At 43.9% G+C, this 27498-nt stretch overlaps 1 protein-coding gene across 4 annotated transcripts in view; it reads left to right on the top strand.

The window, feature by feature from the left end:
- Nucleotides 1-1485: 1485 nt before the first annotated feature.
- Nucleotides 1486-27498, top strand: part of LOC129704760 (uncharacterized) — a 40043-nt gene continuing 14030 nt past the window's right edge. The window contains exons 1-3 of one of the 4 annotated variants that reach the window (XM_055648088.1): nt 1486-1800; nt 9086-9194; nt 15313-15457. In XM_055648088.1, the coding sequence (XP_055504063.1) occupies nt 15389-15457 (69 nt within the window). In that variant the 5' untranslated portion in view covers nt 1486-1800; nt 9086-9194; nt 15313-15388. Of the gene's footprint in view, nt 1801-7638; nt 8701-8775; nt 9195-15312; nt 15458-26246; nt 26865-27498 lie in introns of those variants that run through there. The other 3 variants (XM_055648087.1, XM_055648086.1, XM_055648089.1) reach the window with 3 other exon arrangements.

The raw sequence follows: 27498 nt of genomic DNA, 5'->3' as shown, positions 1-27498 counted from the left end.
AGCTAGATAGGGCTCTTAAAGATAGTGGAGTCAGGGGATATGGAGAGAAGGCAGAAACGGGGTACTGATTGTGGATGATCAGCCATGATCACATTGAATGGCAGTGCTGGCTCGAAGGGCTGAATGGCCTACTCCTACACCTATTGTCTATTGTCAATTGGGCGACTTAGTGGCGCAGCAGCGTTGTTGATGCCTTACAGCGCCAAAGACCCAGGTTCGATCCTGACTATAGGTGCTGTCAGTATGGAGTTTGTACATTCTCCCTGTGACCGAGTGAGTTTTCTCCGGATGCTCCGGTTTCCTCCCACATTCCAAAGATGTACAAGTTTGTAGGTTAATTGGTTTTGATTTTTTTTTTTTAAAGTAAAATTGCCCCTGGTGTGTAGGATAGTTAGTATCATTTACAGTAGGAGCAATTATCCAATTTTTAAAAAAACTATTAGTATACGGGGTGATCGCTGGTCGGTGCGGACTCAGTGGACCAAAGGGCCTGTTTCCGTGCTGTATCTCTAAAGTCGAAGGTCAAGAATGTTGGATCCTTTTCTGCACTTTTTCCATCTCTGAGTAGTTTTTTTTTTAACCAAACGATAATTGGAAGCGTTGTCTGCAAGTAGCACAGTTAGAGTGTGCCAATGGTGAAGTGTTGCACTGTCCCATGAAGGTTGGTTCAGACTTCATAGGTCATCAGCTGTTCTGGCACTGGGATACAGCGGCTGTTTTGGAGTGAACATCGTAAATAAAAAAAAGTATTATTTGGCATCCTTTCTCTTTTTCCATTAAAACGCTGTGAAAGGCTCTTACTCTGCGATTGCATGTGAAAAGCCATTGTTCCCTGTCCCCGGTGACTGATATGTTTCTGATTACCTTTAACAGCTAAACAAAAGCAAAAATCCGCAGTGATCCTCCCGATTTCACATTGCATGCAACAATTTCCTGGTGCGTGCTTGCCTTTGTCTGAAACATTGGCTTTGCTTATTGCCGCTGTCGTGAGTTTGTTTAAAGGGGAAGGTGGCAGTGGGCAGGTGAACCTTTCAACATGTTCTCTGTGCAGCCTCATTGTGTCGGGATAATTGCATTTAGCATTGACGTTGTCATCAGCCGAGCTGCAATAGTTCCAGCTACAGGGGGTGTGACTGCACTAAATGACCAACATGTAATATGGTGGACGGGTGGATATAAAGAGAGGGGGAAATGCGCTCAGCTTAAATTGCAGGTGATTTAGAGGCTAGAGGGATTGCACAGGCTAATGGATAACAACAGATAGAGAGAGAGAGAGGTTGAGGGAGAGAGTAGAGAGACGTAGAGTGAAAGAGGTAGAGAGAGAGAGAGGTAGAGAGAGAATTGGAGAGATATAGAGAGGGAGAGGTAGCGAGGTATAGAGGGGAGGGGGTGAGAGAGAAGGGGAGAGAGAGAAAGGGGAGGGGGGGTGTCAATAAAGAGAAAAAGGTGAAAGCTAGAAGGAGAAAAGCTGAGGAGAGACGGTGAAAACCATTCAGGTGGGAAAGACCCAGTATATACGCAAAACAGCCTGTGAAAGATGTGCATTTAGATAAATAGATACGGCATCAAGAACAAGGACCTAGAAAGTGGAAGAGAGCAGCTGAACAATGCAATACAAATATAGATAGATGTGTATATATATGTAGGAGAGGCAAGCAAGAGAATACCATTGGTTCACATAATCAAAGGCAGAAGATTAATCTAAGCGACAAGAGAATGATGGTGGACCATGTCTGCTGAACAAGGATGAGGACTAGTTGGAACAGCTGATTTGTGTGCCAACACATCCCAAGGTGTCTGGTAAGTAGCCTACATGCAGCAATAGGTAAATAATAGAGATTCAATTAACCATGGATGGATCTGTCTGTGAATGCAATAAGTGCATTGGTATCAAGACCTCCAGACGTGAGCAGTCACAATTGAAAGATTGCAGCAGGATCTTGGTGGGTTGGGCAGGTGGACTGTGGAATGGTTCATGGAGTTTAATACAGATAAGTGCGAGGTGTTGCACTATGGGGAGTCAAACCAGGGCAGGACCTACACAGTGAATGGCAGGGCTCTGGGGAGTGTTGCAGAGCAGAGGGTTCTAGGAGTGCAGGTACATAGGTCCTTGACAGTGGGCGTCACAGGTAGAGAGGGTGGTCAAGAAGGCTATGGGCACATTGGCCTTCATCAGTATTGAGTACAGAAGTTGAGAGATCAGGTTATAGTTGTACAAGACATTGGTGAAGCCGCATTTAGCCTATTGTGTTCTGTTTTGATCTCCCTGTTATAGGAAAGTTGTTGTTAAGCTGGAAAGATTGCTAGGTATATGGAATGAGCTGCCAGAGAAGGTAGTTGAGGCAGGTACTCTCACAACATTTAAGAAACATTTGGACTGATACATGAATAGGATAGGTTTAGAAGGATATGGACCAATTTTGGCCTCCCTTCACTGGCTCCCAGTGCACTTTCGAGTTTATTTTAAAATTCTTTTATTTGTTTTTAAATCATTGAATGGCCTCGCCCCGCCTTACCTCTCTGAGCTGCTCCACCTATATGCTCCTACCCGGTGCCTCAGGTCAGCGGATCAGCTGCTCCTTGAGGTACCAAGGTCTAAGCGGAAGCTCAGAGGGGATAGAGCCTTTTCTGTTGCTGCCCCGGCACTCTGGAACACCTTGCCGCTGCAGATCAGACAGGCCCCTTCACTGTCCATCTTTAAATCCTCCCTAAAAACTCACTTTTATTCACTGGCTTTCGACACTGGCTGAGACATTGTTCCTGTTTTAGTGCTTTTAATGTCTTTTAATTTTTACTGTTTTTATAGTCCTGTCGTCTTAATGGTTTTAGTAGTTTGTAATAACTTTTTGTTGACTTCCCATGTACAACACTTTGTGGTAACTGATGTTGTCTAAAAGTGCTTTATAAATAAAGTTATTGTTATTATTATTATTAAATGCAGGCAGGTGGAACTAGCGTACATGGGGCATGTTGGTCGGTATGGGCTAGTTGGGCCGAAGGGCCTGTTTACACGCTATATGACTCGATGCCTCTAAGTTTGATGCGATCCATGTTTATTACAATCAGGGTGGACAAGGACACTGGCATCAATGTCAGTATTTGGGTTAGAGTCAGAACAAATCAGTTTATCCATGTCCTTCATTTTCATTCAGTGACTTGCCAATACTACACCTGAATTTGGAATCAATGCTCACCTGTGCCTATGTCAAATGCAGAGCAAGACTGCCCGCTCCTCCACTTGGGTGAGATATCAAAGTGCTGGACCCTTAGAACCATAACCAACATTCACCGTTTGTTTCAGGAATGTATTCACCATTTAGAAATGTTGTCAATGTTTTAACTTTGGCATATTAGAGCTAAGTGTGAAAGTCATTAAACCTGTACACCTGCATTTGACATTAACCTTTGTTAAAATGCAAGTTGCCTTTGGCTTTGTGACATGACTTGGTTTGTTGCTGTCGATGAGAGCTGGATCAGCTAACTGCACGTGCAATTTGAAACCAATGTGTAGAGAATGCTAACACATATCTTTGAATGTCTCTATTTATTTTTTTGGCCAGGGACCTTGTGATATTAGAAAGTTATAATATATCTGTAATTCCTTTTTGTTCCCTGGCCATCATCCCTGTCTGTCGCTCCAGCAATTGGCAAACACTGAATTCAACTATTTACAAACTTGGTGACATCTTAACTTCAAGCTCTATCCCTGCATTATTACCAAACGTGTAGGAAGGAACTGCAGATGCTGGCTGAAACCGAAGATAGACACAAAATGCTGTAGTAACTCAATGGGCCAGGCAACGTCTCTGGATAAAATGAATAGGTTTCGAGTCAAGACCCTTATTCAGCCACTTATTATCAACCACGTTTATCTTTGTTTATCAGCTTATTTCTTCCAGAATCCCTCATTCGTGCTTCTTTTAATTCTCAATTATTATTCCTATGCACACCTGCATGACATTGCTCGATCTTTTCTCCATAAAATTGGGCAGCATAATTTTGGCCGGGCCGGTGTCCAAATTTGCATCCAGTCCCATAAGCTCATCATGTCCATGTTTGTCAACTTGTATTGATTCCCAGTAAAGCAACATCTCTCTTCATATCCTCACCCCTGCTTTTAAAGCTTGCCATGGCTCAGCCAAGTGCATCTCAAGTCAAGTCGAGTTTATTTGTCACATACACATACGAGATGTGCAGTGAAATGAAAAGTGGCAATGCTCGCGGACTTTGTGCAAAAAAACAAACAAACAAACTACAAACAGAATGGAACAGAATCACATATTCACATATTACATATTTGTGTAGAGGGAAGAAAAAGGAAAAAAACAGCAATTTTAAAAAGACACCACGCAACAGTAAAACAGTTTTGTGTCTATCTTGGTGACTTTCTCCAGCCCTGAACGATTCCTCCAATTTAAACCTTGTGGTCATCTCTGAAAGCAATTTGCTTCACCATATCCTTGCTGAAGAGGGAATCCACTCTACCATGAGAGATGGCAAGATTGGGGGCATGTTGGCAGTTCAGAGTCGATTGAATAAAAGTATGGCAAAAGTTATTTCGAACCAGAATTTCCTTGTCTTCCGAAAAGATATTTAAGCCTGGGAAACTCCTGAAAAAGGCATAGAATTTTAGGGCCATTTTCCGTATCATTCTCGGGTGTATTCTTCCCTCGAATGCCTACCTTTGGACATCGAACAGTACAGCACAAGATCAGGTCCTTCAGTCCACAACGTCATGCCAAACTTGATGCCAAGACCTGCCTGCACTTGATCCATAGATAGGCACAAAAAGCTGGAGTACCTCAGCAAGACAGGCAGGATCTCTGGAGAGAATGAATGGGTGATGTTTCTCTCAAGAGATGAGAATGCCTGTCCTTCTGAGTTACTCTACCTTTAGTGTCTATCTTCAGTTTAAACCAGCATCTGCAGTTCCTGCACATGATCCAGATTTTCCATTCCCTGCATATTCATGTGTCTATCCAAAAGTCTCCGATTTTGAAAGCTCGACACAGTCATTTAGTTCCCAAGTCCAGGATTGGCTTCCCATATTTAAGGTGGGCTTCTATCTTATAGGTGCGCCCTGCCGACTCTATGGATTGAAACTAATGATAGATTGAGGGATACAAATTACATTGGTTTAGTGCACAGTTCTGCTGTTGCTGTTAACTCTCAGAACTTCCTGGGGATCTGCTTTTGATCTAGTTGAGACACAAGGATGCTGGTTTGCAAAAGAAAGACACAAAGCGCTGGAGTAACTCCACAGACCAGACAGCATCTCTGGAGTATAAAAAAGACACAGTGCTAGAATAACTCAGCGATACAAAAAATGACACCAAGTGCTGGAGTAATTCAATGGTTAAAAAAAAAGACAAATTGCTGGAGTAACTCAGCTGCACAAAAAAAGATTGAAGAAGGATTCGACCCGACGAGTCACCTATTCATGTTCGACCTGACCCATTGAGATACTCCAGCACATTGTGTCCGTTTTTGAATTAGTTGATCTGTTTTCTGAATCAATCCCATTAACAGTGCTTATCAGAAATACATAACGTGTATTCTCGATATGAAAATAGGACATTGCCTCTATAAGAACGGCACTGTCGACTGTCCTCAAATGCATTAACGAGTAGTTCTTGCTCAGATTTTGTCATGTTCGTATGTTTCATGTGACTAGATGAATTTGCAAAAGGAAGTTTTGCGGATTTAGATCGCAATATAGCTTTGATTTGTTTTTCAGCCTTCAGCAATAAGCTTTGACCTCTCACACATTTGCATTCAAACATTCAGGCACCTGACGTTATCGAGACGCCAGACCTCCAAGTCCCCTTTGAGCGCAGGTATATAGAACTCGAGTATTTTTTCATATCATCAGTCCACTCTGCGCATATCACCTGTGAACAAAGGCGCACTGAGATAATAGAATAACAAGCGTAAATTCAATAATGTACATCAGAGCTCTTCTAATCTCCAGTAATCATTTTAATGCACGGTTATTCTCAATCATGAATCTCGATCTTTATTATCTTTCAGCTTTGTCTGATCATTGTATTATTTTGGTGATATTGCTTTTCACTGGCTCTCTGTCGTTTTGTTCCTTCCCTTATCCTATAGATATATATTGGTTCTGCAGTCGCTCAAAAAAATAATCGCTTGTCATGACATATTCATTCAAAAGTTGACTTGACAGATTGTGTGCTGATTCCCAGCTTGTCAGGACATTGAGCTTCAATTAATGTGGTCTCACCGTAAGAATGTGCTAAATGGATTTCCCTTCTCCTCATTCTCGCACTAATCTGTCAGCCCTGTCTTTTTCACACAAGGTCAACTCAGTCAGAAAGTGATGAAACCACTTTTCTGTAATGGATATTGAAGCCCGCTGCCCAGCGTACATTTTGTGCACATCACAGCTTCATGCAAGTATGAAGTTCCAAGTGGCTGAGCTCCGATTCATCTGCAGAAGTAGGGCACAAGTTGATGGCAACTGAAGGATTTCTTGCTTATGTTTGGGTTGACGCATATGTGCTTCATGAAGTCGGGAGTCAATGTTGATGGGCCTAAGATTCCTCCCTTCCAAATATAGGGAGGGAGGAATCCCTGACACAATCTGATACCATCTCCAATGCTGGTGGAACAAGATGTACGCAAGGATAAAGACATGTCCTGGACATTGACAATAGAGATGGTAGTCTGTCAGTCTGCTTCATTGGTTTATGGAGTAATGTTTCTCATCTTGATCTTAATAAGGATGGGGTGGCATGGTAGCGCAGCGGTAGAGTTGCTGCTTACAGCGCTAGCGACCTGGGTTCAATCCTGTCTTCAGGTGTTGTCCTGCACGGAGTTTGTATGTTCTCCCTGTGACTGCGTGGGTTTCCTCTGAGTGTTCCAGTTTACTCCCACACTCTAAAGATATACAGTTTTGTAGATTCATTGGCTTTGGTGTAATCATAAATTGTCCCTAGTGTGTAGGATAGTGCCAGTGTATGATGTGATCGCTGGTCGGCATGGACTCAGAGGGCCGAATGGCCTGTTTCCACGCTGACTTTCTAAAGTCTAAAGAATGACTTTGGGGTAAATTGGGTTGGAGGTATATTTGGCTTCACTGAATTTGGTTGACAGGGCTGATCTATTCAGTGCCCTTATTGATTGATTCATTTAATTGATTGAAAAGGTAGAGAAAGGAAAGGCCAGTCGGTCCACTGAGTCCACGCCAACCATCGATCATCCGTGCACGTTGAGTTCTGTGTTATCCCCCTTTCGCATCCACTGCCTACAGGGGCAATTTATAGGGGACAGTTAAACCTGCACGTCTTTGGGATGTGGGAGAAAACTGGAGGACCAGAAGGAAATCCAGGTGGTCACAGGGAGAACGTGCAAACTCCACAGAGACAGCAGCTGAGGACAGGAAGGAACCCGGATATCTAGCACTGTGAGGCAGAATGAATTCCTCAGCCATTTATCAGCATATCTAAGTGATATGTGGATTTTCGAATCACATTAAGGACAGACTGAGAAAAGTCCAGGTGAATCAAATGTTTTTTTTGGCAATCCAGTAGTTATATATTTTTATATACTAGGATTTTAATTGATTTACCTTTCCCCGCTCCTTAAGATCTAAATAGTCTTTTAATCGCCATTCCAGTCATCCCACTTTTACCAGTTTACAGCACATTTTTGTTATTGCTCGACTGTGGATATTGCTGTACACCTGCTGGGACTCGCCTGGCCTTGGCTATATTCCTCAAAGACCTTCTGATTAACCTACTTGGCTGACAATCTCTGATCTATAACCATCTGCTACCAAAAGCTGCCCCTTACATCCAACTAATAGGAAAGCAAAACACTGTTTCATGCCAGAGGTTTGATATAAAATCATCAACGACTGGGAATATAACACAGGCTAGGCAGCATTTCCACAGAGAGAAGATTCACACTTCAGGTTGGTGATCATTTATCTGAACAACTAGGGCAGCACAGTGGCACAGCATCAGAGACCCGGGTTTGATCCTGACTACAGGCGCTGACTGTACGGAGTTTGCATGTTCTCCCTGTGCCCACAAGGGGTTTCTACGGGTCCTCTGGTTTCTTCCCACATCTCAAAGATGTACAGGTTTGTAGGCTAAAAAATGGCTTCTGTAAATTGTCCCTAGAGTGTAGGATTGAACTAGTGTAAGGGTAATCACTGGTCGGTGCGGACTCTGGGCGACAGAGGACCTGGTTCCACGCTCAAAACTATCTCTAAACTAAAACTTCTCTGACCATTCACATTTCCAATATTATCTGCTTGGGTGCAAGGTCTATTTCTTTGCACTGATAGATTTCTGCATATTTAACGAAGTGACCATTATATGAGCTGAGGCTATTTGTTTTGCAATCTATTTAGCTGGAGAAGGTTTTACAGATGAGCCTGCTTGTTTTTTACTTTCATTCTCCAAGTCTCACTTTTTCTCTCTCCTTTTCTCTGCATTTCCTCTTCCTTCTCCCAGATAAACGTGCCCATGCCAACACGGTTGCTATGCTGCAAAAAACAGCAGGGACTATGGTTGAGTCTCTGTTTCCAGATGGAGTATTTCTCGAGTAAATGTCAGCAAACAAGCGCAGACCAGAGACCACCTCGATGTGCTTGACTGGGTAGCTAATGAATACTGAGTCGGCAAGGAATTTTTAACAAAAAAATCTTTTTGTCCGGAATGTGTTTACACAGTAAGTTACGGGCATGAAACATTTACACACTGAGGTTCCCAGACTGAAACATTAATGCTTCAGGCGTTAAGCCAAATGCATTTCTGTAACTATAGTAATACAATTTGACATTTTAAAAGCCTGTTTATTGATAAGAACTGCTCCTGATCATTCATTTTCAATTTATTTGCTTAGAAGCCGTATCGTGTTTTATTGTTTCACCTCGTGCAGGAGCGGAGTTCAAAAGTCAAACGGTTAAAGCATCTGAGGCTGTTTTGCATAAAGTAACCTGGTGTGGGAATACTCTAAGCGCCCGCTAAACGCACAGCGAAGGAAGATGATGTAATTTTGCCTGGAACTTGAAGGTGTTTGCTTTCAAACAAAAGTCTCTCGCCTTTGTTTTCAGATGTTTGTACGCAATACTCTGACTTTACGGGTCACATAGCTATGAGAAAACAACAGTTTTGCTGAGGATTGAATTGCAGGACGACCTACATACAACTCTAAGCAGACAGGTATGCACTTGTTCAGAAGGATATAAACAATGCATACCACTTCCGTTGTAAACAACGAGTTTCTTAAGGGAATTCACGACAGCGGCTAATATATTTAGCGGCGTACAGTTGTTACAAAATAAAATATTTGGCAAACTCGTCGAAAATGGCTAACGAAATGAATGTAATCTCTCTTTTCCCCGTTTTATTTAAGATGCGGAACAGTGGCATTTACTGAAAGGGATTCAACTTTGTAGATATCATCTAGTTTACAGTAGTTTGGTTTATTTTAGTTTATTATTGTCATGTGTACTGAGGTGAAAAGCTTTTTTGTTGCGTGTTACCAAGTCAATAGATCGACTATACATGATTACAATCAAGTATACCACAGTGTACAGTTAGCGAATAAAGGCTATATCATTTAGTGCAAGATAAAGTCCGATTATAGATAGTTCAAAGGTTTCCAATGTGGTAGATGGAGATCAGGACCACACTCTAGCTGGTGAGAGGACGGGTCTGTTGCCTGATAAAAGCTGGGAAGAAACTGTCCCTAAATCTGGAGATATATGTTTTCAAACTTCTGTACATCTTGCCTGATGGAAGAGTGTTCTTATCAATTCTCAGGTGAGACTGGTTATTGATTATGCTGGTGACCTTGCTAAGGCAGCGTGAAGTGTAGTTGGAGTAAGGGAGGTTGGTTTGCTTGATCGTCTCGGCCACGTCTATAACTCTCTGCAATTTCTTGTTGTCCTGGATGGAACTGTTCCCAAAACAAGCTGTGATGCATCCTGATAAAATCCTTCTTGCGGCACACCAGTTGGTGAGGGTTGTTGGGGACGTGCCAAACTTCCTAAGCCTTCTAAGAAAGTTAGGGCGTTGGTGTGCTTTCTTGGCCGTTGCTTTGATATGTCCGGCCCGGGGCAAATTGAGGGTGATATTTATTCCTAAGAACTTGATGCTTTCGACTATCTCTGCTTCAGCACCAGCAATGAATACAAGGGTGTGTGTACTGCTTCACTTCCTGACATTGAGGGAGAGATTGTTGTTTTGACACCAAGTTACGACGTTCTCAATCTCCTTCCAATACTCTGTCTTGTTAATAGTTGATGTCCTGTCCACTATGGTGGTTTTGTCTGCAAACTTGTAAATTGTGTTGGAAAGGTTTCCATGACTTCTCATGGCCGCAGTCATGAGTGTTTAAGGAGTATAGTAGGGGACCTAGCACACAGCTTTGTGGGGCACTGGTGATGAAAATGATCATAGAGGATGAGTTATCACCTACCTGGCTATAGTTTGTGCCTTCAAACAAGAACTCTGAGGCAAAGCCCATTGTACAGAGTGCTATCGAAATTCAGACCAGTTGAGGCTATGACGCAAAAACAAGAATTGCAGAGAGCTGGTGAGTTTAGGTTTCAAGGATCTAAAGGCAAAACTATTGAGGAAGGAAAAGACAGACAGGCGAGCAGTTTCCAGATTGTGAATGAGTTTGATCACAGAGGGATTGACGGCTTCGCAATAACAGTTAATTCCGCCCAATTAATTCAGAGGGTTGTAAATATTTAGAACTGATTACCCCAACACACAACGAATGAATGATCAGTCATTTAGTATATTCGAGACTAAGACTCATATTTGGACAAACAAAATGGCACAAACAAAATGGAAAAGCACCAAAACCAGCAAATGCTGTGGATTCCCAGCAGCTCAAGTAGCATCTGTGGAGAGAGAAAAACAAAATTAACAGTTTGGATTGATGAGTTGTCACAGGAAAGATGTAACTTAATTGTCACGTCGTTAGGAGGCGTTTGGTTTAGTTTAGATATACAGCATGAAAACAGGTCCTTCGGCCCACCGAGACCGTGCTGACCAGCGATCACCCGTATCCTACACAATTAGGGGCAATTTACAGAAGCCAATTAACTTACAAACCTGCACATCTTTGGCATGTGGGAGGAAACTGGAGCACCCATGCAGGTACCGGGAGAACGTCCAACTTCCGCACCGACAGCTCCCGTAGTCAGGATCGAACCTGGGTCTCTGATGCTGTAAGGCAGCAACTCTGCCACTGTGCCACCCCGTTTGTATGTGGCAATATTAAATGGAAGGTCTTTAGTGGAGGTCAAGGTATTGCAAATGGCCCAAGGACAGAGGTAGATAATCTTGGCTTCGTGGTCAGTGTTATGACAAAGCTTGGCATTTTATGACAGATCAGGAACTTCAAATGTGATCTTCTAAGAACAACATTGTTGAGATTCCCTGTGTGATGTTGTGTTGAAACTGCCATGGCAGGAGTATTACCCAGTGAACCACTGGATGGACTTAATATGGGAAAGAAGTGGGAGCATGCTTACGGAAGAGTACGTAGGGGCTCAGACAGTCCGGTGAAGAATAGTGGAGACTCTGGATGCAACATGTCGGCTGGGATGGGGCATGTTGGCGTAGGCAAGTTGGGCCAATGGGCCTGTTTCCATGCTGAATGACTATGACTATGACACACAAGACTGTAGATACTGGAATCTGAAGCAAAACACAAACTGCTGGGGAAACGCAGCAGGCCAGCAGCATCTGTGGAGGGAAAGGTTTAGGTTTAAGTTAATTACTGTCACGTGTCCACGATGTAGTGAAAAAGTTTGTTTTGCCTGCTATCTAATCAGATCAGAAAATACCATGCATAAGTACAGCCAAACCAAACTCAAGTACAATAGGTAGAGCAAAGGGGATTGTATAGTTTGTGTTTCAGATCGAGACACTTCCAGACCGCAGGAAGGGCCTTGACCCTAAATGGCGATTGTCCATTTCCCTCCACAGATGCTGCCTGACCTGCTGGCTTCCTCCAGCTTTTTGTTTGTTTCACTGCTTGGTGAGGAGCAGTTCATTGTGTGGAGGTGCGACAGAGAACCTCCAGGGTTGGAAGCAAATAACTTCTGGTAGGGATGTGCCACAGAATCTCCACAAGGTGATGAGGAAATCTGAAAAGCAGTTAAATGCAAGTGCCTGTTCTGCCTCTGCCATGTGCTAAAGGGTTAATAATTGAGGTTGTCAAGTATGGAGATTGGGTGACCTTCCTAATGCAGCAGTGGGCAGTTAACTGAAAGATGTGGTAAAGATCAGCAGCAGCCAGCGAGCAATTCTCAAGTCTGTGAATGGAGTGTGTCCATATTGATAATCGCCACGGGAAAACTAGTTAAGGCACCGATGAGATTACCGTTGTGGTTGGAAGATGTTCTTAATCAGAATGTCATAAGGTCATAAGGAATAGGAGTAGAATTAGGCCTTTTGGCCCATCAAGTCTATCATTCAATCATGGCTGATCTATCTCTCTCTCTTAAACCCATTCTCCTTCCCTCTCCCCAGAACCCTTGACACCTGTACTAATGAAGAATCTATCTATCTTTGCCTTAAAAATATCCACGGACTTGGCCTCCACAGCCTTCTGTGGCAAAGAGTTCCACAGATTCACCACCCTCTGACTAAAGAAATTTCTCTTCCCTAAAAGAACGTCCTTTAATTCTGAGGCTATGACCTCTAGTCCTGGACTCTCCCACTAGTGGAAACATCCTCTCCACATCCACTCTATCTAAGCCTTTCACTATTTTGTATGCTCCAATGAGGTCCCACCTCATTCTCCAGCGAGTACAGGACTAGTGATGACAAACGCCTGCCATAGGATGAGAATAAATGATATATGTTGAGTGCTGCTCAAGTGTTACAGAAAACCATCAGCTATTGAACACCACAAACACCAACTGATCCTCAAACTACGAACTGTATTGGTTGCACTAAGAGCTTCAGCCTTTTGTTTTGTTTCGCATTAATATTGGTTTATATTTATTTAACTTTTTTTGCATCGGTTTATTATGTTACTTATTGACCTGTATGCTGCCGGAAGTAAGAATTTCATTGTTCCGTTTCGGTACAAATCACAGTGAAGCATTATTGACTCTTAACTCTTGATGCAATCCCAAGGTCATGACAGACTCCCATTCTTGAGAGTGGTTTGTTTTTGTAAATTGGAAATGAATATAAAGAGTGTGTGAGAGGATCAGAAACAGCTTCAATGGTTTAATGACTCAATGGTTCTTTATTGTCACATGTGCACCGCACAGTGAAATTGTTTTTGTATGGAGTTTGTACGTTCACCCTGTTACCGCATGTTTTTTTTTTCCAAGAGCTCCAGTTTCCTCCCATGTTCAAAGGATGCACAGGTTTGTAGGTTAATTGGCTTCCGTAAAATTGTAAATTGTACCTAGTGTGTAGGATAGTGCTAGTGTATGGGATGAGTGCTGGTCGGCACGGTCTCAGTGGGCCAAAGGGATGTTTCTGTGCTGTATCTCAAAAGTCTAAAGTAAAATCTGAAGACGGGAAAATGTGAAAAATCACTGTACCACTTCAATCTAGATTACATGACAAACTGTAGTGCCCATTATAAATATGTCAAATGTATGCGTTCAGTATTGGATGATAATCCATCCCATGTGCACATAAGTGTTCAGTGTGGTTTGAAGTACAAGGAAGCAAAGTGAGAGCTTTCTTTGCAATGGGAAATTTGTTGAAGCTTACTGTACTTATCAAGTTGAGGTTGTTAGATGTGACAAGCTCCTGAAATCTTTGTTCTCATCCAACCCCTGTCACCAATACATTCCCAGTTTTTCATTGCTTAAGTAACCATGTATTCAGCTGTACAGACCCCAAGCCCTGTATAGTCCTCCGGAAATCTCTCCAGCTTCCTTTTCTGCCTTTTTCATGATGCACCTTAAAGTCTATTTCTTGGATCTATTCTTGGGTCAAGCTTGTTTTGTGAAATGTGTGGTCATATTTTGTATTTAATGTCAGAATACATGGTGGCACGGTGGAGTAACTGCCTTACAGCGTCAGAGACCCGGGATTGATACTGACTACGAGTGCTGGCTGTACGGACTTTGTACATTCTCCCCGTGACCGCGTAGGTTTTCCCCGGGTGCTCCGATTCCATCCCACACTCCAAAGATGTACAGGTTTGTAAGTTAATTGGCTTCGGTAAAATTGTAAATTGTCCCTAGTGTGAAGGATACTGCTGGTATGCGTGGATCGCTGGTCGGCGCGGACTTACTTGGTGGGCCGAAGGGCCTGTTTCCCCACTGTATTTGTAAACTAAATTGAATACTCATACAAGGTGGCTTGGGCATATTTTTAATAGCATTTTGTCCCCGAAGAGGAAAATTGCCTCAATATTCAATATATTGAAGAATACAGAACTGTGGAGTGAGTGATGGTGCAACACTTAATTTGTATTGAATTGCTCCAGCAAAGAATGAACAGAAATATGATGAGCCGAATAATTCCTGCTTTAAGCTGCTATACTTGCGTGGAGCTGGAATTTACTTCTGAAGATGAGATTAAGATGTCAAAGTCCAATTGCAGAGAGCTTTCCCTTGCATGTGCCTGTGTCATTTGAAACTGAGATGGTTAGAATTACAGTGGTGCAGTGGGTAGAGCTGCTGCCTCACCGCGCCAGTGACCCAGGTTCGATCCTTACCTCGGCTACTGTCTGTGTGGAATTGGCACGTTCACCCCGTGACTACGTGGGTTTCCTTCAGGTGCTCTTGTTTCCTCCCACATTCCAAAGATGTACGGTTTGTTGGTTAGTTGGCTTCTGTAAAGAAAATTGCCCCTAATGTGTAGGGCATGGATGAGAAAATGCAATGGACCAGAACTTGTATGAATGGGTGATCGATGGTCTCGGTGGGCCGATGAACCTCATGTTCATAAGTTATAGGAGCAGAATTAGGCCATTCGGCCCATCAATTCTACTCCCCTATTCAATCATGCCCAATCTATCTTTCCCTGTCAACCCATTCTCCTGCCTTCTCCCCATAACCCCTGACACCCATACTAATCAAGAACCTGTCAATCTCCACCTTAAAAATATTCATTGACTTGGCCTTCACAGCCTTCTGTAGCAATGAATTCCACAGATGCATCACCGTCTAACTCAAGATGTTCCTCCCCATCTCCTTTAGTTATGCTGTTTCAATGCTGTGTCTCTAAACTAAACTAAGATGGAAAATGATTCATTGCTTGGCAGTGAAATCCCTTAACGTCATTAACTACCAAAATCATAGGTTGGTAACTTTTTTTTGTTTTTTTTCTTTGCTCCTAGGTTTGGAAGAAATATTTTTCTAAAATATTATCGATGGGATTGACAATTACAGAATTTAGAGAATAAGGATATACCCATGGACCCCAAACTTGCTCAGGAAAGTGGAAGCGTTAATACTGAGGAAGAGGCAGCAACATACAGCAAGGTAAATTAAATGTGCGAGTATTTTGTATATTTGCAACAGGGCTTTTGACATCTCTTCCAGGATTCATTTTAACATCCATGGATACAACAGAAGTCCATCAAGTTTCACAACAACATGGTGGCGCAGCAGTATAGTTGCTGCCTTCCCACACCAGAGACCCAGGTTTGATCCTGACTATAATGTCTGGTGCTGTCTGTACGGAGTTTGTACATTCTCATAATTCTCACGACCCCATGACCGAGTGGGGTTTTCCCGGTTGCTCTGGTTTCCTCCCACATTCCAAAGACGTACGGGTTTGTGGGTTAATAGTAAAATTGTTAATTGTCCCGTGTGTGTAGGATAGTGCTAGTGTACAGGGATCGCTGGTCGGCACAGACTCATAAAACATAGGAAAATAGAAAATAGGTGCAGAAGTAGGCCATTCGGCCCTGCGAGCCAGCATCGCCATTCAATATGAGCATGGCTGATCATCCAAAATCAGTACCCCGTTCCTGCTTTCTCCCCATATCCCTGGATTCCTTTAGCCCTAATAGTTACATTTAACTTTCTCTTGAACACATCCAGTGAATTGGCCTCCACTGCCTTTGTGGCAGAGAATTCCACAGATTCACAACTCTCTTGGTGAAAAATCTTTTCCTCATCTCAGTCCTAAATTGCCTACCGCTTATTCTTAAACTGTGACCCCTGGTTCTGGACTTCCCCAACATCGGGAATTTTTTTCCTGCATCAAGACCATCTAATCCCTTAAGAATTTTATATGTTACTATAAGATTCCCTCTCATGCTACTAAATTCTAGTGAATATGGGCCCAGTCGAACCATTCTTTAATATGAGCCCAGTCGATCCATACTTTAATGTAAGCCCAATCGATCCATTCTTGGTGGGTTGAAGGCCCTGTTTCCGCGTGGTTTTTCTTAACTAAACTAAACTCATCACTCTCATTACACCCTTTTCATATAAAATTAATTTACAAAATTATAGATATCTTGTTGTCTCTTTTTAATGTCACTTACATTGTGTTAATGTGTCTGATAAACAATGGGGGAAACTAATTACCCAGCATATCTACTTGCTGCAGGCCAGTAATCCCACCCTGAGTTCTTTTTTCAGGTGTTAACCTTAACCATTTTCAGATGCTTCGTCAGGCTTTCATGACTAGGTGATGGTTTCCTGGTCAACATTTAATTTTTATGAGAAACCCGGTCAGTCCCAAAAATAAAATGTGGAATTTGAACTAATTAATTCAGACATCTCTGTATTGATCATGTCTAATCTTCTGGAATTTTTTGAGGATGTAACCAGGATAATGGACAAGGGAGAGCCAGTGGATGTAGTGTACCTGGACTTTCAGAAAGCATTTGATAAGGACCCACATAGGAGATTAGTGGGCAAAATTAGAGCACATGGTATTGGGGGTGTTGACAAGGATAGAAAATTGGTTGGCAGACAGGAAACAAAGGGTTGGAATTAACGGGTCCCTTTCAGCATGACAGGCAGTGACTAGTGGGGAACCGCAAGGCTGGTGCTGGGACCACTGCTATTTACAATATATATTAATGATTTGATTGAAGGGATTAAAAGTAACATTCGCAAATTTGCAGATGACACAAAGCAGGGTGGCAGTGTGAACTGTGAGGAGGATGCTATGAGGCCGCAGGGTGACATGGGCAGGTTGGGTAATGCATGGCAGATGCAGTTTAATGTGGATGAATGTGAGGTTATCCACTGGCGGCAAAAAACAGGAAGGCAGATTATTATCTAAATGGTGTCAAGTTCAGAAAAGGCGAAGTAACATAGAACATAGAAATTAGGTGCAGGAGAAGGCCATTCGGCCCTTCGAGCCTGCACCGCCATTCAATATGATCATGGCTGATCATCCAAGTCAGTATCCCGTACCTGCCTTCTCTCCATACCCCCTGATCCCCTTAGCCACAAGGGCCACATCTAACTCCCTCTTAAATATAGCCAATGAACTGGCCTCAACTACCCTCTGTGGCAGAGAGTTCCAGAGATTCACCACTCTCTGTGTGAAAAAAGTTCTTCTTATCTCGGTTTTAAAGGATTTCCCCCTTATCCTTAAGCTGTGACCCCTTGTCCTGGACTTCCCTAACATCGGGAACAATCTTCCTGCATCTAGCCTGTCCAACCCCTTAAGAATTTTGTAAGTTTCTATAAGATCCCCTCTCAATCTCCTAAATTCTAGAGAGTATAAACCAAGTCTATCCAGTCTTTCTTCATAAGACAGTCCTGACATCCCAGGAATCAGTCTGGTGAACCGTCTCTGCACTCCCTCTAAGTACAACAGGATCTGGGGGTCCTTTTTTATCAGTCACTGAACATAAGCATGCAAGTACAGCAGGCAGTGAGGAAAGCGAATGGCATGTTGGCCTACATAACAAGAGGAGTCTAGTATAGGAGCAAAAAGGTCCTTCTGCAGTTGTACAGGGCCCTAGTGAGACCACACCTGGAGTATTGCGTGCAGTTTTGGTCTCCGAACTTAAAGAAAGACATTCTTGCTATTGAGGGAGTGCAGCGTGGGTTCACAAGGTTAATACCTGGGATGGCGGGACTGTATTATGTTGATAGAATGGAGCAGCTGGGCTTGTATACTCTGGAATTTAGAAGGATGAGAGGCTGTCTTATTGAAACATATAAGATTATTAAGGGTTTGGACACACTAGAGGCAAGAAAAATGTTCCCAATGTTGGGGGAGTCCAGGGGCCAGAGTTTAAGAATAAGTGTTAAGCCATTTAGAACGGAGATGAGGAAAAACTCTTTCACACAGAGAGTTGTGAGTGTGTGCGAATCTCTGCCCCAGAGGGTGATGGACGGTGGTTCTCTGGATGCTTTCAAGAGAGAGTTAGATAGAGCTCTTCGGGTTAGCGGAGTTCAGGGATATGGAGAGAAGACAGGAAGGGGAACTAATTGTGGATGATCAGCCTTAAACACATTGAATGGCGGTGCTGGCTCGAAGGGCCAAATGGCCTACTCCTGCACCTATTGGTCTATTGAATCTTTAAAGAGCTCAGAACTATGATACCAAGATCTTCCTCTTTCAGCACAGCTTCATTTCTGTTCCTAGAATTGATTCCACTCAGATACATAACACTGTGCAAAGTCAAAAACTGTTTGAAGAATTCATGTCTAGACTGCCCTCCTAACATGTTTAAGATCTTTTTTTTTTTAGAGATACAGCAGGCATACAGGCCCTTCAACCCATTGAGTACACACTGACCATGAATCATTCACACTAGTCCCATGTTATGAAATGTTCTCATGCACTCCCTATACACTTGGGGCAATTTGACAGAAGCCAATTAACCCACTAACTCGCACATCTTTGGGATGTGGGGGGAAGCCAGAGTCCCCATAGGAAATCTACACAGTCACAGGGAAAATGTGCAAACTTCACACAGACAGCACCTGAGATCAGGATCAAACCCTGGTCTCTGACACTGTGAGGCAGTAGTTCTACCAGCTACCTGTGCCATTGTGCCACTTCTGCTTGTAGTCTTTTCCTGAGTCCTTGCAAAATCTTCATAGTATTCGCGAACTTGTTGATCATTCCCTACCATTTTCATTACTGACTTGCTTCCAGATAGAAAAGGCCAATGGTCTGAGAATTAATCCTTGTGGGAAAACTGCAGATAATTTGGCTTCAGGCAAGCCTACAGCCACTGATAATAACTCTCAGCTTATGGGTAAACAGCTGCCTTGTAATCCCCACAGCCGTTTCCCATTAACCTATTATGAGTCGTGGAAATATCTTTCTATTCCAACACAATTAATACACCATATATGATTTATACATGAAATAATTGTAAGCGGTGTCTATTATTTTAAAGCAGGTACTTTGGAATATTGATGGCTTGTGACAGACACACAGTCTGAGCTAAGTCTTTGTGTTACATTGAGAGGAACTTTCCATGATGGGGTTCTGAAAATCTGCTCAGGTTTAACTGTCTAATAAATAATACCAGTCTTATCTGTTACTGTCAGAAATGGCACTCTAATTGAAATATAGCTCTCTGACCTGATACATAAGAACTACCCACAGAGTTCTAGAAACAGCCAAACATTGTCCAGTGGCCCACTGCCAGAACTCGAAGGCCTGCAATGAGAGGTAGTGTTGTCACCCTGCCCGCTTCACGGCAAGCTACATGTTAGCCAGCGCTTCCCTCTTACGCTTGTTACCAGTTGTGACTCTGCAGATCCAATCCAGTTGCAACCATCCCCCCCACCCCCCCCCCCCCAGCAGACATCAAGCCCAGGGTGGCACGGTGGCACAGCGGTAGAGCAGCTTCCCTACAGTGCCAGACACCCGGGTTCAATCCCGACTACGGGTGTGTAGAAAGGACCTGCCGATGCTGGTTTATACCGAAGATAGACACAACATGCAGGAGTAACTCAGTGGGACAGGCAGCATTTCAGGAGGGAAAAGATGGGCGATAATTCCAGCCAGGTGCTTCTAATGGCAGACAGCATCAGACGGCAATCTGAAGAAGGATCCCGACCCGAAACATCACCCATCCTTTTCCCCAGAGAAGCTGACGACAGGTGCTGTCTGTACGGAGTTTGTACCTTCTCTCTGTGACCGTGTGGGTTTTCTCTGGATGGTCCGATGGCCTCCCACGCTCTAAAGATGTGCAGGTTTGTAGGTTAATTAGCTTCGGTAAAATTGTAAAATTGTCCCTCGTGTAGGATAGTGTTAGTGTGCAGGGTGATCGCTGGTCGGCACAGACTCAATGGGCTGAAAGGCCTGTTCCCGCGCTGTATCTCTAAAGTCTAAAGTGGTGCCCATCAGGAACTGAATACTGAGGTCACGGCACCAAAAAGCCCTGAAGGTTTTTTGACAAATCATTGCTGCCAACAATTTTTATATCTCGACGAGGTGACCGTTTAATGGAGCAACCACACTCTGTCTACAGCAGCAGTCTCTTTTCTAGTTGCATATCATTTTAACTCTCCTTCACAATCCCACACTGACCTATCTGTCCTTGGCCTTCTCTGTTGCTATGGAAAGGCCGAATGCAAATTGGAAAATAACCACCTTCAGAGCTTTCTGGTTCCATGGACTCGGAATTCAGTTCCCGAGGCAGAGCCACCACTTTAGACTTTAGTTTAGTTTCGAGACAAAGCACGTAAACCAGCCCTTTGGCCCGCCGAGTCCACACCGACCGTCAATCCCAGCACACTTACACTATCCTACACACACTAGGGACAATTTACATTGATACCAAGCCAATTAGCCTACAAACCTGGATGTCTTTGAAGTGTGGGAGGAAACCGAAGATCGCCGAGGGAAACCGCGCAGGTCATGGGGAGAACAAACAAACTATGTACAGACAGCACCCGTAGTCCGGATCAAACCTGGATTTCTGACACTGTAAGGCAGCAACTCTATCTGCGCTACCGTGCCACCACGCAGGTTGCATCTGCCCATTATTTCTACTCGGGTTCCACCTATCTCCCACTAGTCCTAGTTCAGTTTAGTTTAGTTTAGAGATCCAGCACAGAACCAGGCCCTTCCACCCACCGAGTCCGCGCCCACCCGTCAACCCCATACACTAATCCTGTTCCACACTAGGGACAATTTTACCAAAGCCAATTAACCTACAAACCTGTACGTCTTTGGAGTGTTGGAGGAAACCGGAGCTCCTGGAGGAAACCCATGCAGTCGCAGGGAGAACATACAAACTCCGTACAGACAGCACCCGTATTGAGGATCGAGCCCGGGTCTCTGGCACTGTAAGGCAGCAACTCTACCGCTGCGCCACCGTGCTGCCCTGTCCTTGTGCATCGCTCCCTCATACTGCTATTTACTGGCGATCCTTTCACTTCCCTCTCAGTCCTGGTGCAGGGTCTCGACCTGAAACATTGACTTACACCTTTAACCTCCACAGATGCTGCTGGATCGGCTGAGCTCTTCCAACATTCTGTGTATTTGGTCCAGATTCTAGCACCTGCAATCTCTTTTGTCTTCATCTCTATATCTTGTATCTCATACCTATGATGACACAGGTGGAGGCCATTCAGGTCACCAAGCCCATATCAACATTCATGGGAGCAATATTGATGCACAGATGGATCTTGGGGTTAAAATCCATAGGTCCCTGGAAGTGGCAACACAAGTAGATTGAGTGACAAAGAAGGAGTTTGGCACGCTATTGGTTGGGGCATTGAGTACAAGAGTCAGGAAGTTATGAAGCAGCTCTATGAGACACTTGCACTATCCTACACACTAAGGACAATTTACAATGTTATCAAAGCCAATTAACCTACAAACCTGGGCATCTTTGGGATGTGGGAGGAAACCAGAGCACCCCAAGAAAATCTACGTGATCACAGGGAGAACATATAGATTCCATACAGACAGCACCGATCGTCAGGCAGCAACTCTACCGCTGCATCACTGTGCCGCCCAAAATAAAAAAACACATACTGTACCTGCACATACATTTTTTAATTAAGGTCAACAACTCCATTCAGATGAGTGTGGTTGTTTTTCCTATCCCAGACTAACATGGTACAAAGCTGAGGGACCAGATGCAAAGTGCATCTGACCCTCAAATCTGCTTGTATGTGTTCCACCTCTGAGCTGGGTCCAGTAGTGTACAACTGGTCAGGTGTACCAGTGACCAGCCTTCAGCTTGTCACTGTATTCTACATTATATTGCATAGATGCAGCAGTTCGGTGAAGCTTTACATATGGTTGGGGATGTCATTGATGGTTTTCTATGGAAGGCTGGACAAAGATACCCACAGTTCAGCCCATTACCTTACAAAGTCCAGAATATAGTAGATTGTTATACTTCAAGGAGCAATTACTGTTGCAATTCTAATCTCAACATATTTGCTGCTTATGTGTTTCAAGTTCAAGTTCAAGAGAGTTTATTGTCATGTGGCCCTGATAGGACAATGGAATTCTTGCTTTGCTTCAGCACACCAGAACATAGTAGGCATGAATACACAACAGATCAGTGTATCCATATACCATTATATAAATATATACACACATGAATAAATATACTGATAAAGTGCAATAAACCGATAACGGGCAATTAATGTTCAGAGTTTTGTCCGAAGCCGAGTTTAATAGCCTGATGGCTGTGGGGAAATAGCTATTCCCGAACCTGGTCGTTGCAGTCTTCAGGCTCCTGTACCTTCTACCTGAAGGTAGGGGGGAGATGAGTGTGTGGCCAGGATGGTATGGGTCCTTGATGATACTGCCAGCCTTTTTGAGGCAGCGACTGCGATAAATCCCCTCGATGGAAGGAAGGTCAGAGCCGATGATGGACTGGGCAGTGTTTACTACTTTTTGTAGTCTTTTCCACTCCTGGGCGCTCAAATTGCCGAACCAAGCCACGATGCAACCGGTCAACATGCTCTCCACTGTGCACCTGTAGAAGTTAGAGAGAGTCCTCCTTGACAAACCGACCCTCCGTAATCTTCTAAGGAAGTAGAGGCGCTGATGTGCTTTTTTTATAATTGCATCAGTGTTCTCAGACCAGGAAAGATCTTCAGAGATGTGCACGCCCAGGAATTTGAAGCTCTTGACCCTTTCCACCAACGACCCATATAATGGGACTATGGGTCCCCATCCTACTCCTTCCAAAGTCCACAATCAGTTCCTTGTTTTTGCTGGTGTTGAGGGCCAGGTTATTGTGCTGGCACAATTTGGTCAGTCGGTCGATCTCACTTCTATACTCTGACTCGTCCCCATCAGTGATACGTCCCACAACAGTGGTATCGTCAGCGAACTTGATGATGGAGTTCGCACTATGACCGGCTACGCAGTCTGGGGTCTGTGAATGAGGAAGTCGAGGATCCAAATGCAGAAGGATGCACAGAGATCCAGTTCTGCGAGTTTGGAGGGGATGATTGTATTGAATGCCGAGCTGTATATCAATGAATAACAGCCTCTCAAAGCATTTCATCACCACCGACATTAGTGCCACTGGTTGAGGTACGATACCTTGCTCTTCTTGGGCACCGGTATAATTGATGGCCTTTCAAAGCAGGTGGGAACCTCAGATCTCAGAAGTGAGAGGTTGAAAACGTCCATAAAACTCCAGCCAGTTGGTCCGCACAGGATATTAGAACACGACCGGGTACACCATCAGGTCCAGGCGCTTTTCGAGGGTTCACCCCTCTGAAGGATTTTCTGACATGGCCTCTGTGACTGTGACTGAAATACCATCACAGCGAATGGGGGCTCGAGAAGGCAAATCAGTGTACTCCCTGTCAAAGCGTGCGTAGAACGCATTGAGCTCGTCAGGGAGTGATGCTATGCCGACATTCGAGCTACCTCCTGATTTCGACTTTTTAGGAAGTGATTGCATTCAGGCCCCGCCACAGCTGCCGAACATCTGTCTCATCCTCCAGTTTGGAGCAGTAGTCCCTTTTGGCCTTTTTGATGGCCTTACTAAGGACACCTTGAAGACCACTGTATCATCAGACATGAATGCCCGGTGTCTGGTCTTCAGAAGAGTGCGGATCTCAAAGTTCATCCAAGGCTTCTGATTGGGAAACACTTGGAAGGCTTTTGTTGGGATGCAGTCATCAACACTTCTTTATGAAGTCTGTAACGACTGTGGCTTATTCGTTCAGATCCGTTACTAAGTCCCTGAACATTGCCCAGTCTACAAACTCCAAACAGTCCTGGAGTTGTTCCTCTGCCCACCCCCCCATGACCAGCTCTAATAACTCTGTTTTATTAATTTAATTAATAAGTGAACTGCAATGATCTGCTTGGAAGTGCAAAGGTAAATCAATATAAACGTTCATAAAGACTGACTTCAGAGGATGCTGTTGCCATGGTAATGTTTTCAGATGGCATAATTTTTCATATTACAGATTACACCGCCATCTACTCTATAAAGCAATGATGCCATGGTATTATCAATCACTTCTACCATGATGGAATTTACTTGTGTAGCAATCAGAATTAAAAAATATACATTTGTTTTAAATAATGGATAGGTCATCAAGGGATTGACACACAGTGCTGGAATAACTCAGTGGGTCAGGAAGCATCTCTGGAGAAAAAGGATGGGTGACGTTTCTGATGGGAACCCTTCTACTCCACTCTGAAGAAGGGTCACCGCCCAAAACCTCACCCATCTTTTTTCTCCAGAGATGCTGTCTGACCTGCCCTGTTATTCCAGCATTTTGCATCTATATTTGGTATAAACCAGCATCTGCAGTTCCTTTCCACTCAGGCCATCAGGGGAGCTTATTTTACTGGTTAAGTCTGTGCTAGCTCCCATTAGTGTGGTTTGCCAATCTCATTTCCCCAACTCATTGCCCCACGACCATTTTATATCAAATGTGTCTCTCCAATTCATTATTGATAGTCCGTCAACATCATCAAAGACTTGTCCCACCCCTGTCATTCCTTCTTCTCCCTGCTCTCGCCAGGCTAAAGGAAGCTTGAACGCGCACACTACCAGGCTCCAGATTGCTGCTCCCCTCTGTTACCAAGGTTCGGAATGGCTCTTCCATAAGATACGGCACTGTCCGATTCACCTCTACCCTATTGCTGACATTGGACTTTGTCTATGGCACGTTCGTGCTGTAATGTTGGAACTATATACTGCACTCATTATCTTCCCCTTTGCTCTACCTATTATATTTTAGTTTGACTTGATTGCATTTATGTATAGTATTATCTTCTTCTTGCATATGGCGTGCACAGCCTAAAGTTATAGGACAACTTGTTCTACCTGTATTTGATCTTATTTGATTGTGCACGCCAGGTTGATTGCATTCGTCGAAACAGGGTGGACCACGTGAAGGTTACAATCTCTCACCCCACAGTATTATCCGATCTCCCTTTTTTCAAATCCAACCCTGACCAGACTTTTAGTGAACCTCTTGTTTTTCTCAGGCCAATGAGAAATATTGTGGAATGCTATTTCCATTAGAGATAAAGGCCAAAGGAGATGTTGATCTTTAAGAGGCAGGTTAACTTTCGCAAGTCCCGTTGTGTTGAGATACATGGACTCCTACTCAGAAGTAAACAACCATACCTTGGAAAGCTTGCCCTTTCGAAGATGGTGATTCCGGAGACCAAGACAGGTTTACAGAGAGGATTTTTTTTTACCTCAGCGATCTCAAGAAATGTATCGATCCAATAATGTGTCAAAATGGAAATAATAGCCATAGGCGAAAAACAAGAGAAGGATAGCCAAATATTTTTTAGATACGTCTGCTGGACTTTAGGATGTTTGATGGAATTGCAATTGTCTGACTGACAAGAAATGAAGCCAACTCGAACAAGACACAGTAGTAAAATGTGTGCCATTTATTCCCAGCCTGTCAGAGTAACTTTATTTTGGTCTCAAGTAGATTATATATATGCATCTCCAGGAGTCTAGTGACAACTGAGTAAAAATAAAACACAGGGGGAGTCTTTCACAATGTCAAGCTCAGTGAGTCATCTCAGTAGTTCCTTGCAAAGATGCGTAATATCCACTCGTTTAAATAAACATTCACGGCACATGTCCGAAAAGAACGAAAAAGGCTACAACGTCATTGAAAAGGTTTTGAGTTTAAGGCTGGTAAGGTGTCTAATATTGAGCCACACCAAGATCCAGTGACAAGAAGTGCTGTGGGCCTGAATATTTATGGGATGTGATCCTGGTAATTAAACCACCACCTGTGCTGAATCATTTTAAAATTGAATAACCTGCTTTACTCCATAAAATAATATATATGTGCACTAGGAATGAGGGAGTGGAGGGATATGGATGACATACAGAGGAGATTAGTTTACCTGGCATCATGTTCAGCAGGAACACAGTGCCTAAGGGCCTGTTCCTGTGCTCTACTGTTCTGTGTTCAATATATGTGTGATGTATGAGATAGAATTAACATATTTGATGTTTTGCGCAATGGTACGCATGCGCTGGAGAGACTCAAGGTGGAGTTCAGAATAAAGAAGCTTGTCAGTTAACTCCTGTGTCCGAGTAATATTTAAAGCTAGTTCCAAGCAACAGATATACGACAATTGGCGACGAAGATTAAAGAACAAAGAAGAGAAGAACGAGTACTGCCAAGAGAAAAGAAAAAGTTAAAAAAAGAATAGTGTTTGGCACACAAATTGGAATGGCATCAAGCAAAAAGATTTGGCACCAAATGCTATGAATTGGCGCCAAAGAAAAGATAGGTCGGAAAGGGAAGCGAGAACGCAAGGAAAACAAGCGGGGCAGTAAGTGTCACGGAAGAGCGCAGTTGGAAGCTGGAAGCCTGACCAGCAGGACAGCGACGTTGTCAGCTTACCTGGAACGCATTCCAGGGCCTTGCAGCCCACAGCCAGGCCCAGCACCCACCACTGATGTCGGGTGAGGTCCAGTACCATACAGCCCATGGGCAGGCCCGGCAACCACCACCGACGTCGGGTGAGGTAAGTAAGTAAGTAAGTAAAGGGCCTGTCCCACGAGCATGCAACTCCATGCAGCAAGCGCAACCTAACATGGTCGCTTGAGCCGTACGGCCTCGCGGGGCCGGTCCCACTTCGATCGCCGGAGCCATATGGAGTAGTGCAGAGCTGGTCCTGACATCATGCGGGGCTTCGAAAAACTGACCGTGTTCAAAAATTCGGAGCGGCAACGGCCCGCCGGCCCGCAGCCACCTCGACGCCACACGCACCGCCTGGACGGGCATACGCCATGTCTCGACGCCGTACGCACATCTTGATGCCGTACGTCACGCGCGAACTTCCCGCGGACTTCGCTCGAACTTCACGTCACTCACTCGACCTCCGCGCAGCCCCCGCTTCTGGTTTGGTCGCGCTTGCCGCATGCAGGCCGCATGCTGGTGGGACCGGCCCTTTAGTTTATTGGCCAAGTATCACATACTAGGAATTTGCTTTGGTGCTCCGCCCACAAGTAACAACATGACATACAGTGACAGTTACAAATGACTCAGAAAACACTAAACATTAATAATAATAAAACATTAATGATAAAACACCATTGATCAAGCATGTGAACCAACAAAATACTGAGTTCCAGTACCGTGCAGCCCACAGACAGGCC

Source organism: Leucoraja erinacea, chromosome 16 (assembly GCF_028641065.1).
Source record: "Leucoraja erinacea ecotype New England chromosome 16, Leri_hhj_1, whole genome shotgun sequence".
Taxonomy (NCBI): Eukaryota; Metazoa; Chordata; class Chondrichthyes; order Rajiformes; family Rajidae; genus Leucoraja; species Leucoraja erinaceus.
The sequence above is the reverse complement of the archived record's forward strand: the minus strand, read 5'-3'. Positions and strand labels throughout refer to the sequence as shown.